This window comes from Lepidochelys kempii, chromosome 1 (genome assembly GCF_965140285.1).
Source record: "Lepidochelys kempii isolate rLepKem1 chromosome 1, rLepKem1.hap1, whole genome shotgun sequence".
In the NCBI taxonomy this organism is placed as follows: domain Eukaryota; kingdom Metazoa; phylum Chordata; order Testudines; family Cheloniidae; genus Lepidochelys; species Lepidochelys kempii.
The window spans coordinates 81,717,272-81,732,518 of NC_136380.1; the positions used below are offsets into that span (position 1 = coordinate 81,717,272).

A 15,247-nucleotide genomic window follows, 5' to 3' on the forward strand; every position below is an offset into this window, starting at 1 on the left:
AATCAGGTTATTTGAGGTTCTTAATCCCTCATAGGTAAAGCAATTCAGTACAGCTACAAGGAGGGATTTTATATTACCTGCATCTTTATGTTTATGACAGATGAGCAGATTGCAACACAGCTCTGCTGAACCCAGCGTCATCCCTGGCCTGCTGAGCGATGGCATAATGGGCGGTGAATGGGTGAACAGAGGACCATGTTGTGGCTCTACCGATGTCCTGGATAGGGATGTGTGCCAGGAAGGCCACCGAAGACGCCTGCACTCTCATCCAGTGGGCTCTGACAATCGGCAGCAGCGGAACCCCCGCCAGGTCATAACAGGTCCTTATGCACAAGGTAATCCAATTGGAAATCCTCTGCAAGGACACTGGGTGACCCTTCATCCCATATGCTGTAGCGATGAAGAGTTGAGTCGATTTACAGAAAGGCTTGGTACATTCTAAGTAGAAAGTCAAGGCCCTGAGGACGTCAAGGGCGTGAAGACGCCTCTCTTCACTGGTCTTGTGCGGTTTGGGACAGCCCACCAGGAGGAAGATGTCCTGTTTCATATGGAAGGTGGAGAACACCTTCAGCAAGAAGGCCGGGTGGGGCCGCAACTGAACCTTATCTTTGTAGAAGACCATATACGGAGGTTCTGAGGTCAAGGCTTTAATTTCAGAGACTCATGTCGCCGATGGCACCGCCACCAGGAACACGACCTTCCATGACAGATAGGAAAAGGAGCAGCTCAAAGGGCGGGCCAGTGAGCCTAGAGAGGACCAAGTTAAGATCCTACTGCGGGACAGGAGCCCATACCTGCAGGAAGAGTCTCTCCTGTCATGGTCCCCTCAGGAATCTGACTGTCATGTCATGGGAAAACACCGTCTGTCCTTGGATCGGTGGGTAATAAGCAGAGATGGCCGTGAGATGCACTCTAATGGAAGAGTGTGCCAGGCCCTGGTCCCTCAAATGGAGCAGGCAGTCCAGGACAGCCTGTATGGAGGAACGTGGTGAGAGATGTCCCGTTCAGACGCCCAGCAGGAAAGCCTCATCCACTTAGCCAGGTAAGTCAGTCTAATTGAGGGCTTTCTACTTTCCAGGAGGACCTGTTGGATTCCTTCCGAACAGGTCCATTCCTCCGGGTTCAGCCACTCAGCATCCACACCGAGAGGTGGAGGTACCCGAGGTTGGGGTGTAGAAGTTGACCATGGTTCTGTGACAGCAGGTCCGGTCGGCTGGGCAGGGGCCAGGGAGGGGCCACTGACGGGCTCATGAGCTGAACTAGTGCTAGCGAGGTCACGTCGGGGCGATCATGATGACCTGTGCCTTGTCTCTCGATCTTTGCCAGGGCCTTGCTGATAAGCAGAACTGGAGGGAGCGTGTACATCAGGCTCCCTGACCATGACAGGAGGAAGGCATTGGAGAGGGAGCCCTTGGTCAGACATTACCGAGGAGAAAAAAAAACTAGTGGCATTTCCTGTTCTGTTTGGTAGCGAACAGATCCATTTGGGGAGTTGCCCACTTTTGGAAGATCATGCAGGCTACCTCCGAATGGAGCAACCACTTGTGATGAGAGGAAAAGTCCCTGCTGAGCTGGTCCACCAGCATATTCCTGATGCTGGGAAGCTTCCAGGTGAATCTCGTGCTCATGCAGAAGTCCCAGAGACAGAGCGCCTCCTGACAGAGTCACCGAGCATGCTGCCCCTTGCCTGTTGATGTAGAACATCGAGGCTGTGTTGTCTGTCAGGACTTGTACCACCCTGCCTGACAGGTGGGGCAACAAGATGCCGCATGCCAGCCAGACTGCTCAGAGCTCTTTATGTACAACCACCCTTCATCCGGGGACCACATCCCCTGAGTCTGGAGGACGCCGATATGTGCCCCCTACCCAAGGTCTCAGGCGTCTGACACCAACTTGATGGAGTGGGGAGTCGAATGGAACCTCTTCCAGGGCTGTTCTGTAGTCAGTCCACCACCACAGCAAGGTAAATATCGCTTGGGGAATTGGTGGCAATCTTTTCCAGGGGGTCTCAGGACTGGGAATAGAGTGTCACCAGCCATTGTGCAGGGGTCGCACCCGGAGCCTGGCATGACACAGACCAGACCAGCAGGCAGGCAGATAGACCCTGGCTATAGTCAGCGGGAATGAAGAGATTTCCGTGATGAGGTCTGTCAACATGTGGTATTATTGGTGGTCATTTGGTGGAGAGAGCAAGAAAAGAAAAAATGCCTCTTCTGGAGATGAAGATGCAGCAGTGGAGACTGGCAGTACTGGTTCCATGTTGTCTTCTTCCTCGTACACCAATGGTGCTGTAGGGCGAATGGAGGATGGTTGATATGAGACTACCAATGGTGCTTGGCATCCCCAGTAGGGATCCAAGTGTGGCCATTGGCGGGCTTCATTGGTAGCAATGCCAGGCCTCTGAAGCACAGTCATAAACTGGTGGATAGTGCAATCTGGGGTATGATTCCAGATTCTGACATGGAACGGGAGAAAACAAGGACTCTGTCTCTGAGAAGCTCTCAGACTTGGAAGATGGTTCCAGCAATGGTTCCGGGGGGAGGGGAGTGTAGGAGACCATAAGTACCAGAGGGCTGCATGTGGCAACAGAGCGGGTCTTTCTGGTAGCAGGAGCAAAGGTTCAACCAAGGAGAGGATGGTGGTGAGTGAAGGTCCAGAGAGGAGCAGAAAACGCAGATGGGGAGGAGCAGTTCCTCTGTGGACAGAAGTGGTTCCAGTCATCTGGGAGTGCGAGGCAGAACTCTGGAGAGGCCAGAGAGTCCACACGGAATCAACACAGGGCAGTCTGGACGCCTGTGCAGATGGATCTGAGTGCAACCTCTCACCTGACCAGGTGGAGCTCATGGAAGAAACAATGAGCTTATGAGCAGTCCCGGTCCAGGATCTGCTCTTATGGCCATGGCCATGTTTTTTTCCCCTCATAGTGGGGCTTGTCTCTTGTCTTCAGTACCAATGGATCCAGTGCCTGGGAGGTGCTGGGAAGGGCACTCAATGCCAGTGATGGATGCTCCACTGTCAGTTCTGCCGATCCAGGATCTGAAGGCGCCTGGGGGAACATCACCTCTGGAAGGTCTTGATGGAGGCAGCTATGTTCTTGAGCCTCCCGTGTTCAGGGCATTAAGGATTTGCAGATAGCAGAGCGTACCACAATGTGAGCCCCGCCAAGGCAATACAGACAATGCTGGTGCTCATCGCTCACAGAGAATGAGTGCAGGCAAGAGGCATAGTTCTTAAGGCCAGGAATGCAGAACATAGTCCCCCCGGGGGGGGGGGGGGGAAGAGGGAATCCCCAAACAGGGGAACAACTACACTAACTAGACTATCTAAGGATAAAACAAGTATAGAACACAAACAGCTTAGCTATAACTATGTACAAGAATGGATGAAAAGGCCACTCTCTTAGCTAGGCTAAGAGAGCAAAGGAACAGGGGTTCCAACTCAGGGAAGTGGAGAGGCATCGACTGAAGCAGCCTATTATACCCTCGGCTATGAGCATGAGGGGACGTACAATGCACGTGCAGGTCAATGGACACTGCTAGGAAAACCTTCTGGCTCTGGCATATGGCGCACATGCACGCCCATGTTTGGAATCCATATAGGGGGACCCAACACTCAAAGAAGCATACGTGTTTACTGCTTTTACTTCTATTAGGATCACAAAGACAACAAAGCTAAGTGGTGGAATCTAGTCTTCCTTGTGTATCAACAGAAGTGTTCACAGTATTCCAATAGTTTACTTCTGCTCTGCAAAACCATCATCATCAGAACAACGTACAATAAGAAAACAATCCATCTTCAGATTCAGACCACATGTAAATTTGCAGGACTGCCAGTTAGAAAAATATATTCTTAATTGTAAACTAAGCAGAATCAATTCAGAAATCAACAAATTTCAGAATAAAGAATCCTAATGTGTCCCATCTTTTTAAAACTGACAGTAGTCCAGACTAGAAAATCTGCCCCTTAGCAAGTAACAGGAGAATCCTTCAGAAACAGGCAGCAAATAATTATAGTGCCACAACACTAGCACCCTCCAATGCTATTAGAGCATCACGAGTACACACGATAGCAGGTATCATGGGGTCTGTCTTTCCTGCTCAACCAATGCAATAAGAGAAACACCTGCAACATTTTATATCTTTTAAAATCCCACTGTTATGCTATATGTTTTAACACTGATTTCTGATTCTGAAGAAGCTAGTACTTGGCGAGATGAACACTGAGGAAAGAAAAATTTTAAATATCTGAAGATGTTAGTTGTCACACATTAGAACCCCCAAAATTGGATCCTGGACTAAATCGCCTCATTATTAACTCCATGTTGTATGAAGTTCTGAACGGGTACCTGAATAAACCACAGTAAGAGGAGGAAGTTGAGACTAGGAAAATAATCAGCCTTATAAAATTAGGGAATACAATATTAAAAACATTTTCTATCATAATAAATCTAATCAGAAGTCATGGCCCCAAACTTTGTATTTAGAGAAGTCATTTTGTTTTTTTTAATTTATTCTTTCTGGCTTCAGCTCTTAAATATTAGTCTGGTTATACATAATCTCACTTTCTTCCACAGAGTTAATTATTTTTACATTTCTGCCACCTCCCACTTTCTCCAAAAAATTTGGGAGGAAAAATTATTCAGCGTTGGGACTGAACACCCCATGTTTTTATGTACAATCCTGTTGTACCAATTTCTGGCAATAGACCTGTGGCAAGCCTCCCTTCTAGAGCTAGGAGAGGAACAGCCTCATGACACCAGCAGTGTCATCACAAGGGGAAGTGAAAGTTGAATATATGTATCAAAACAGTGCCCTCATGCAAGTGGAGAGATGAAGTTCAAATGTTAGGTCCGCTCACTATCTTTACTACAATACCAAGGAAAGAAGTCTAAGCAATAATTTACTCGTGAAAAAAAAAAACCTACTGCACTAAAACTGTCATGAAAGAACATAGCTCAGCAGTGTTAATGCAATGGAAGAAAGAATGAAATTCCATGAAATTAAGATATAAAATTCTACAACCAGAAAATCAAAATGCATACAAAAGTGATAAGATTGTACCAATTTCTTGATTAACTGCTATTTTTCCACTAGTTACAGTAGTATTGGAATTCATTTGCAACTTAGGCTTGAATAGAGACTGGGAGTGGCTAAGTCATTATGCAAGGTAACCTATTTCCCCTTGTTTTTTCCTCCCCCCCCCCGACGTTCTTGTTAAACCCTGGATTTGTGCTGGAAATGGCCCACCTTGATTATCATACACATTTTAAGGAGAGTGGTCACTTTAGATACGCTATTACCAGCAGGAGAGTGGGGTGGGGGGAGGTATTTTTTCACGCTTTGTGTGTATAAAAAGATCTTCTACACTTTCCACAGTATGCATCTGCTGAAGTGAGCTGTAGCTCACGAAAGCTTATGCTCAAATAAATGTGTTAGTCTCTAAGGTGCCACAAGTACTCCTTTTCTTTTTGCGAATACAGACTAACACGGCTGTTACTCTGAAAGTAGTATGTATGGGGACTGATTACAAAGCCCAAATTTAATTCTAAAGGGAAGCTGGTTGCATCGTGTGACTAAAAGTTATACCATTGGCAAATGTCTGTTTATCAGTTTCGTCTCACTTACCTAGTAGGAGATCTAAAGGTATCATCTCTTTCACAGCATCAAGAATTCCTCTTTGCCTTGCCTCTTGACCATCCAGCTCTCTAGCACAGGCCTTGCAACAACCACATGTAGCACAGCCAGACTCACCAGAGCCACAGCCACAGATTCTACATAACACAAATAAGTTTTATCCGTAATCTACCAAGACAAGCAATATTACATAAAAATGTATTTGAACTACAGATGTAATAGAACAGATTGGACCAACATTTGTCAGGGATGATCTAGGTTTATTTGGTCCTGCCTTCTGTGCAAAGGGCTGGACTTGATAACCATGCAAGGTTCTTTCCAGCCCCACGTCTATGGTTTTAGAACTACTATTCATCTTCCATTTTATTAAGAAAAAAAGTTATATCCAAAGCCAGAAATCCCGTACCTTAAATAGCAGCATTCAATGTCATTAGGCATACCAAATTTGTTTATACCCAACACACTTTCCTCCTTTCTGCTTTTGTGAGAATTATTTTGAATAAACATAAGAAATATTTTAAGTCACCTGTTACCATTACTAAAATGTTTATTAAAAAAATCACAAAAGTTAAATATATTCTTGGTTTTAAAAATAGATAAGCAATATTTTCTTTAGATACAGTGCTATTTAAGACTGAAGTCTGAAGCGAAGTAAAGTAAACATCTATTTTGATTACATTCTGTACACATTTTACTTATTCAGCATACCGTATGAAAGATATTTGCATGAATGTATTTACTTACCCTCCAGGTACCCTGTCAGGACGCCCACTACTAACACAGCTGGCTCCATAGCCTGTACAGTCCCCACACACAGTGCATACCATGCACTGCTCCAGCTTCCATTTATGCATGCCTGGAGGACACATCATGGACTTCTCATCTTTTTCATCCAGTTCTTCTTCTAAGTCTTCATCCATTGCTGTTGCCATATTCTCAACTACAAAACCTATTGAAAAAGATATTGAAACACTTCAACAATTCACATCAGTTATTATAAGATACACAGTGCTATAAGGAAAATGTTAAAACAAGGGCAAGTCAGATGAAAATTGGATCTTTTGATACATACAATTAACAGAGTTACAAAATTAGGGACAGACTTTCAAAGGCTCAATTTTGCATATATAACTTTGGTAAGATGAGTATAAAAGTCACGTACATGCAAAATTCCTTAGAAAATTTGACCCAGAACTGTTTTAACGCTTCCCTAACAGCACAGCCAAAACATGGAAAACAAGCACAAATCTAGTCTATCATTGTGTTTTTATTTCTAATTTGTTCATTCTTGTTTTCTTTTTGTACTCATTTGTATTTTGATATATTTGTAATATACTGTAAAACATATATTTTATATATATATATCTCACATCAAAAATGTTAGAAGAATGTCAAGGTTTCAACGTCACAGTCAAGTTGAGAAACGTCAGAATTAAAGATGCCAATGCAACCTTAATTTGGCCATTTTGTGCACGTAGATTATGACAAACTCTTTCGAAACATGATCGTTTTCTATTCTTTCAACAAATCTCCTGCCTCATTCAGTGAGAGGATTCCCCACCTTCTCATCCCAGTCTCTCCATCTAGTTAGCCCCAGACTTCATCCTATCGGACTCATCATCCCTAGCGGTCTCCCAGCCAGTCCCAGGGTTGTCCTTGTCCAATTCGGTCTTCCACCCCAGCTCCCAATACCACTCTCCCTCACCTGGCTCCTTGCCCAACCAGCTCTAGTCTCAAGCGGTTACTCATCTGATTTGTCTTCACCCTTCCCCATGTCACAGTCTCTGTTTCTCACCCTAAGGTTCCTTGTTCCAATCTACTCCTCCACTCTGGCCCAGTACCTCACCCCTTTGCATTTCAGTCATATCACTTCCTCCTCTTCAGCTATGCTGCTTGAGAGCCAGCAGCAGGAGCACTGAAAGCACAGAAGAGACCGTCTCTCCCTGCTCTCAGTTCCCAGATCTGGAGCCACAGTACCTGGGAGGAACAATCGCAGGGAACATCCTGCTCAACCCCAGGATGAGGGCTGCAGCATGCCCAGTATAAATTAAATCTTTGACAAACTTAACTGACACACTAACAAACAGAGCTCATTGGAAAATAGATTTCCCCACCCCAGCCCCAAACAAATCATAGTGTCCTGGGACATATTTCCTTAAAATAACCTCTTCAAATACAGGAACTACTCAGGTTTCAGAGTAGCAGCCGTGTTAGTCTGTATCCGTAAAAAGAAAAGGAGTACTTGTGATACCTTAGAGACTATCAAATTTATTAGAGCATAAGCTTTCGTGAGCTACAGCTCATTTCATCGGATGCATACAGTGGAAAATATAGTGGGGAGATTTTATATACACAGAGAACATGAAACAATGGGTGTTACCATACGTCGGGTGTTACAGATGAAGTGAGCTGTAGCTCACAAAAGCTTATGCTCAGATAAATGTGATACCTTAGAGACTAACAAAACTACTCCTTTTCTTTTTGCAAATGCAGACTAACAGGGCTGCTACTCTGAAAACTGTAACAAGAGTGATCAGGAAAGGTGAGCTATTACCAGCAGGAGAGAGAGTGGGGGTGGGTGGGTGAACGACCTTTTGTAGTGATAATCAAGGTGGGCCATTTCCAGCACTTTACAAGAACAGCAGGAGGGGAAATAAACAAAGGGCAATAGTTTTCCTTTGTGTAATGACACATCCACTCCCAGTCTTTATTCAAGCCTAAATTAATTGTATCCAGTTTGCAAATTAATTCCAATTCAGCAGCCTCTCCTTGCTTCCCCAACCGCTGGATCATATGATAATGCCACTGAAACCCTGTGTCTCTTTTGGCACAGTGACAGTTTTTAAATTAATTATAAGAGTTGCCATGATAATCTGAAATGCAGTAGCGATCACTAAATATGTTAATTACAGGTAGAAATGCCATATCAAAGGCACTGATAATTGGAAGTGGCACAAAGTGAAATATATCAAAATGGTATGTTCAGAAGTGTTTATATTGAAAATGTTCAAAAATGCAAGAGTTCTGAAGAGAGGAAAGGGAAGTGAAAGAAAAATATTTTATCTTTTTCAAGGCTAAAGAAAAAGCATAGAAGAGGAAGTAGTTTACGAATAAGAAGCTTGAGGATCAAATGGTGTTGGAAGAGAAGAAAAAAGAATTAAATAGTGTGGCAGGAACAGGAGATGATAAAAACAGTCTAAAAGGAAGGTAAAAAGTGAAATGTGGTTGTAATACAGGGATGATACATGGGGAAAGAACTAAAAACATGAGGAGAGAAATGAGGTCTATTATGAAACAGGACATTCTATGAATTTTTTCATTCTTAAAATTTGTAGTAGATAACTTTTAAAAAAATCCTCTGGGTTAACTAATCCTTTCAGCTATATTTGTAAAATGTACTGTAAAATGTAAATACCCTCTTTGTAAATGTAAGTGGAAGGAAGGTATCTAAGAACCAATAAATGCCTTGGGACCACTGTTAAAAGAAAAGCATCTGAGATATTTTATATTATGGCAATACACAGTTACCAAAAGGCAAAATGAAAACATCTAATGAATTTGTTTAACAGAAAAATATTAATAATGTCTAAAAGTCAACTATGTAGCAATACTAACAGAGAGACAGAGACAGACAACATTAAAGTGCTATGCTTTCTTGGCTTGTCATACTATAATATGCTCCAAATGTAAACTCTACAATAGGAATAACAAAAAGTTATCTGTAATTGGAGGTTCTTCAAGATGTGTGGTCTATATCTGAATTCCACTGAGGGTTATGTGCATTCACGTGCCCAGAGCTGGAGCTCTTGAAAGTAGGACTGTTCAGCAGTCTGCGCACGTGCCCTGTACTGCCTCATGGTTTCGCCCGAGGTGATAAAGGGTGCAGTGGCCGCCAGCACCTCCAGTTCCTTTTCTTCTGCAGATTTGTTGGATCTGCAGCACAGAGGAAGGAGGGAGTGTTTGGAATACAGATATGGACCACGCATCTCAAAGAGCCTCCAGTTACAGGTTAATAACTTTGTTTTCTTCTTCGAGTGACGAAGAAGTGACGATTGTATTCTACTGAGGGTATGTGGAAGGATGCTACAAGGAGACTGTGGAATGGAGGACTGTTGCTCCAAATGATGCATCTGTTGCGGAATCATACACTACAGCACAGTGTATGGAGAGGGTGTGTACCTAACTCCATGTGACCAACATGCATGTGTCTGCGATGGGTACGTTGTGGAGTGCGGCTGTAGTTTCTGCTTACGCTGTCATAGAATGGGCCCAAATCCCTTCAGGTGGGGATCATCCCGATAACTGATAACAGCATGTAATGCACCCAGAAACCCACTTGGAGATTCTCATGAGTGGAGGTTGCTTCTACATGCAAAGGAGAATTGGCAAAGTCAGAAGGGGGCTATCAGGATGGCTGTTACTTTCTCTGGTCTGATCTTGTGGATTACTCATGGTAGGAAGGGTAAGAGGGAGGAGACATAGTTTGTGCAGTCCAACCAGTCGTCCGATTAGGGCATCCCCCTGTGATTGGGCTCCAATTCCTCCTCTTGAACAATACTGGGTGCATTGGGCTCCAATTCCTCCTCTTGAACAATACTGGGTGGTGTTATGGGATGCAAAAAGATCCCTCGCTGGGGTTCTAGTCAAAGATGTCCATGATTACAGAGTCGTGCAATTCCCATTCATGGTCAGTTGCAAAGTTTCTGCATCGACAATCATCTTCTAGGTGCCCAGTAGGTAGGCTACTATCAGAAGAATGTAGTGTTCCCATAGGCGTAAGGCTTCTGTACACAGGATTTGGATCTCGTTTCCCCTTGCTTATTTACGTAGAAGACCATGGTGATGTTGTCTGACATGAGAAGAACGTACCACTTCCTGGATGGCTGGCAGGAACCCTGGCACACTAAGTATTGCCCAGAGTTCCAATATGTTTATGTGCATCCTAGCCTCCCGTGTTGTCCAGATACTTTGTGTCATGTAGTCGTCCAGGTGGGATGCATCTGTTATGATTTTAACAGTGCAAAAGGACAGGAGGGAGGTAATTCCCGAGCAGACTCATCCACCACTGTAGTCAGCAGAGAACTTCTGGTGGCATGTGGAGCAGAGCGTTCATCAGCTGGTGCATGGGGGAGTAGACCCTCTGCAACCACAGTTGAAGGCGGCGCAGGTGTAAGCATGCAAACAGCATGACATACATGCAGGCGGCCATTTGTCCCAAAAGAGAAAAGCAGATTTTGGCCGTAATCCAAGGGTTGGAGATCACCAAAGAAATTAGTTCCCTTATGCAAGTGTGACCACACGGACTCTTCATTTGGAAATGGAACGGTTGAGGTGCTGAAGATCCAATATCAGTCCCCATCCTCCATTCTTTCTGGAGACTTGAAAGTAGCTTGAGTAGAACCCTGTTCCGTGAAAAGGGTCTGGGATTAGTTCCACAGCTCCCCTTTGCAATGGGGAGTAAGTCTCTAGCTAGAAGAGATCATTGCATGGGTGTTCCATGCACGTGGACCGCAGAGGAGGGTGAGATGAGGGCATCACTGTAAACTCTAGGACGTAGCCACCCTAGACAATATCTAGGGCCTATTTGTCCATTGCTATTGTTTTCCATGCCGGCAGAAAGAGTTTGAGACAGCCCGTGAAGGTGGTAGACAGGATGGACATTGGTGTATGAAGTGACTGACGTCTCTCTAAAGATACTCAGAAATACCGATACGCGACAATTGGATGAACTGAGTAGACGACTGGCAGTCGACATAGGCAGATGTGGTCTGTGAACCTTACAGGGCTTTTGAGAAGGCTCATAGGTATGTTAATGGTATAGTTGTGAGACCCTGTAACGATGTGATTGGGGCAGGAGGTAGAATTTCCTCTTAGTCCTGGTATGTAAATATCCAGAGATCTTAGAGTGCCTCTACAGTCCTTTAGGGAGTGGAGGAATTCATCCGTCTTCTGACTGAAGAAGTGCAATCTGTCAAATGGGAGGTCTATAGTCATAGAATATCAGGGTTGGAAGGGACCTCAGGAGGTCATCTAGTCCAACCCCCTGCTCAAAGCAGGACCAATCCCCAATTAAATCATCCCAGCCAGGGCTTTTTGTCAAGCTTGACCTTAAAAACTTTTAAGGAAGGAGATTCCACCACCTCCCTAGGTAACGCATTCCAGTGTTTCACCACCCTCTTAGTGAAAAAGTTTTTCCTAATATCCAAACTAAACCTCCCCCACTGCAACTTGAAACCATTACTCCTTGTCCTGTCATCTTCTACCACTGAGAATAGTCTAGAACCATCCTCTTTGGAACCCACCTCTCAGGTAATTGAAAACAACTATCAAATCCTCCCTCATTCTTCTCTTCTGCAGACTAAACAATCCCAGTTCCCTCAGCCTCTCCTCATAAGTCATGTGTTCCAGACCCCTAATTATTTTTGTTGCCCTTTGCTGTACTCTCTCCAATTTTTCCACATCCTTGTTGTAGTGTGAGGCCCAAAACTGGACACAGTACTCCAGATGAAGCCTCACCAATGTCGAATAGAGGGGAACGATCACATCCCTCGATCTGCTGGCTATGCCCCTACTTATACATCCCAAAATGCCATTGACCTTCTTGGCAACAAGGGCACACTGTTAACTCATATCCAGCTTCTCGCCCATTGTCACCTCTAGGTCCTTTTCTGAAGAACTGCTGCCAAGTCATTCGGTCCCTAGTCTGTAGCGGTGCATTGGATTCTTCCGTCCTAAGTGCAGGACCCTGCACTTATCCTTGTTGAACCTCATCAGATTTCTTTTGGCCCAATCCTCCAATTTGTTTAGGTCCCTCTGTATCCTATCCCTACTTCCCACCCTATCTATCCTCCTAGTTTAGTATCATCCGCAAATTTGCTGAGAGTGCAATCCACGCCATCCTCCAGATCATTAACGAAGATATTGAACAAAACCAGCCCGAGGACTGACCTTTGGGACACTCCACTTGATACCGGCTGCCATCTAGACATGGAGCCATTGATCACTACCCATTGAGCCCGACTATCTAGCCAACTTTCTACCCACCTTATAGTGCATTCATCCAGCCCGTACTTCTTTAACTTGCTGACAAGAATACTGTGGGAGACCGTGTCACAAGCTTTGCTAAAGTCAAGAAACAGTACATCCACTGCTTTCCCTTCATCCACAGAACCAGTAATCTCATAATTGAAGGCGATTAGATTAGTCAGGCATGACCTTCCCTTGGTGAATCCATGCTGACTGTTCCTGATCACTTTCCTCTCGTATAAGTGCTTCAGGATTGATTCCTTGAGGACCTGCTCCATGATTTTTCCAGGGACTGAGGTGAGGCTCAGTGTATAGTGTTCTGCACCTCCCTGGGGAAGCCAAAGGAATGTAACCATGATTCCCTCCTCATGTCAATCCCCACTGCCAAGACACAGGAAGTTGTGTCTGAGGAGTCCACTGCAGCCTGTAGCATGGCCTGGTGAGTAACCTGCCCTCCTGCAGAATTGCCTGGAAAGATCCAATCTTGCAAAGGCAGCTTATCTGCGAACTCAGCCAATTGCCCATAGTTAATAAAATCATACTCTGCCATCAGGGCTAAGTAATTTGAAATATTAAATTGGAGTCCTGCCAAGGAGAAGACCTTTCTTCCCACGAAATCTAGTCTCTTACCCTCTCTATTGGATGGGCTGGAGCAGGGCTGTTGTAAAGCCACCTGGATGACCAATGAATTCAGGGGAGGATAAGAGAACAGGAACTCTGACCGTTTGGTGGGGACATATCTTTTTTCAGACCCTTTTGGTGAAGGTGCACATGTGACTGGGGTTGGAGGATGGCCTCATTGATTAGCAGGGCTACCCTCGCTGGTACCAAAGTGTGTAAATTGTCAAGCAGCTGGTGTTGACTGTCACGTACTTCCTATAATGGGATCATCAGGGCATTGGCTATTCTCCGCAGTAATTCTTGGAACTTATGACAGTCCGGTGTCCGATGGAAAGGAGGGGAGTGAAGAAGTGGGTGCATCTGAAGAGGATAAGGGATACCTCTCCGGATCCATTGGTACCATTGGAGAGGGGTTAACTGGTGCGTCATCTGGTGTCATGTTGGAACGCCTACGTGATGAGAGTTGTGGTGACGAGATGCGGGAGTCCCGGATACCAATTCTGTGGGTCAGGCAAGGTGGGGAACTGCCACAGCACCACTGGAATCTTCCAGTAGTTGTGCTTCCAGAACAGGAGCGGTAGACCATGTCAGACATCTGTAATGTCCAAATCATAAATCCTGCCAAATGCCAGTGCCAGAGGAAACAGAGGTGGCAGGAACATAGCGGGGGAAGGGTCCCTTCAACTTGGTGATCAGATCTGGGCCCGTTGAAATCGTAGTCCCTCCAGTATGAATATCAGATGGGGATCTGGAGTGCTTCCATGTCTCCTGGGGGGAATGGTACCTGTTCCGCTGAAGAAGCCAGTATCAGGAACTGCACCTGTCTGGAGACTGATGTTTCCCAGGATGCCAGCGGGGCCACAAGTGGTGGAGTCGCAGGATCTATCATCAGCAAAAGCGGATCCAGCAACTGGTGTGGTTGTTGTTCAGTCTTGTGAGACTTGGAACATATGGCTCCTTCATGGACAGAACTTATGGACAGTGCCGAATCTTTAGACTTGGAGGAAGACTTACTGCTATGCTTATGCACATGCTTCCTTGGTTCATACGTAGGCTCAGCGCAGGGTCCTTAGCACTGATACCAGCGGATCCCAATGGCAGGGAAGCACTCTTCACCTGTTCAGGACAATGTACGGTGCGATTCCCCGGCCGAGATCCGATGACAGTTCCATGGCAGTCTCCATAATGTGTTCCCTGAGGTGGAGAGTCCAATTCTCTTGAGAACAGGCAGGAAAAGAGAGGCAGATACTGCACCTTGACATGATGTGGGTTTCCCCCAAGCTGATGGAAAATGAGTGAGGGCAGGAAACACAGATTTTGAACCCCAGAGGCTTCAGAATAATCCAGTACCCAGGCATGGGGAGCGTTTGGTGACAAACATTCCGAAAGTGGCATCCCAAGTCCTAAATCTGGTATAAAAGGATAAATTCAAACAAAAATAAAAAAGGGAATACAGAAAAATAATAAATCTAAACTACGAACAGTATTAAGGATATTTAGAAAAGTTTTGGAAAGTGCAACACAAGGACATAGAGTAAAAGCTCCAACTTGAACCATGCACCTTTCATCGCCTCAGGCGAAACCACAAGGCAGCTCAGGGCGTATGCGTGGACCGCCAAACAGTACTACTTTCAAAAGTTCTAGCACCAGGCTCATGCACATAACCCTCCGCAGAATACAACAGGGACCATCACTTGAAGAATATACTGTTTCAAACACAATCTAAATAAGAGTTTAACTACATTTTTATTCTTGTTATTTTCTAAAAACAAGCAGCTCACCTTTTCCTCCCTGGCTCATGGAGCCTGTGTCTCGTCCACACTGTCCTTTATTATTCACACCAAATGTCCAAACCTCTCCATTCTTCATTAACACACATGAATGAGCTTTGCCCATAGCTACCTGAGTCACAAAATGGCCTTTCAAATCTGTTACTAAACCTGTGAGATATAAAACATTTGGATGAT

The 15,247-nt window shown here is 45.0% G+C and overlaps 1 protein-coding gene across 14 annotated transcripts in view; it reads right to left on the reverse strand.

The window, feature by feature from the left end:
* The window catches only part of MYCBP2 (MYC binding protein 2), a 414,963-nt gene that overhangs the window by 300,707 nt on the left and 99,009 nt on the right, over window positions 1-15,247 (reverse strand). For all 14 annotated transcript variants that reach the window (XM_073347171.2, XM_073347218.2, XM_073347180.2 and 11 more), the window contains exons 14-16: window positions 15,062-15,220; window positions 6,378-6,582; window positions 5,625-5,770 (exon numbers count right to left, since the gene is read on the reverse strand). In XM_073347171.2, coding sequence (XP_073203272.1) covers window positions 5,625-5,770; window positions 6,378-6,582; window positions 15,062-15,220 — 510 coding nt within the window. The remainder of the gene's footprint in view (window positions 1-5,624; window positions 5,771-6,377; window positions 6,583-15,061; window positions 15,221-15,247) is intronic.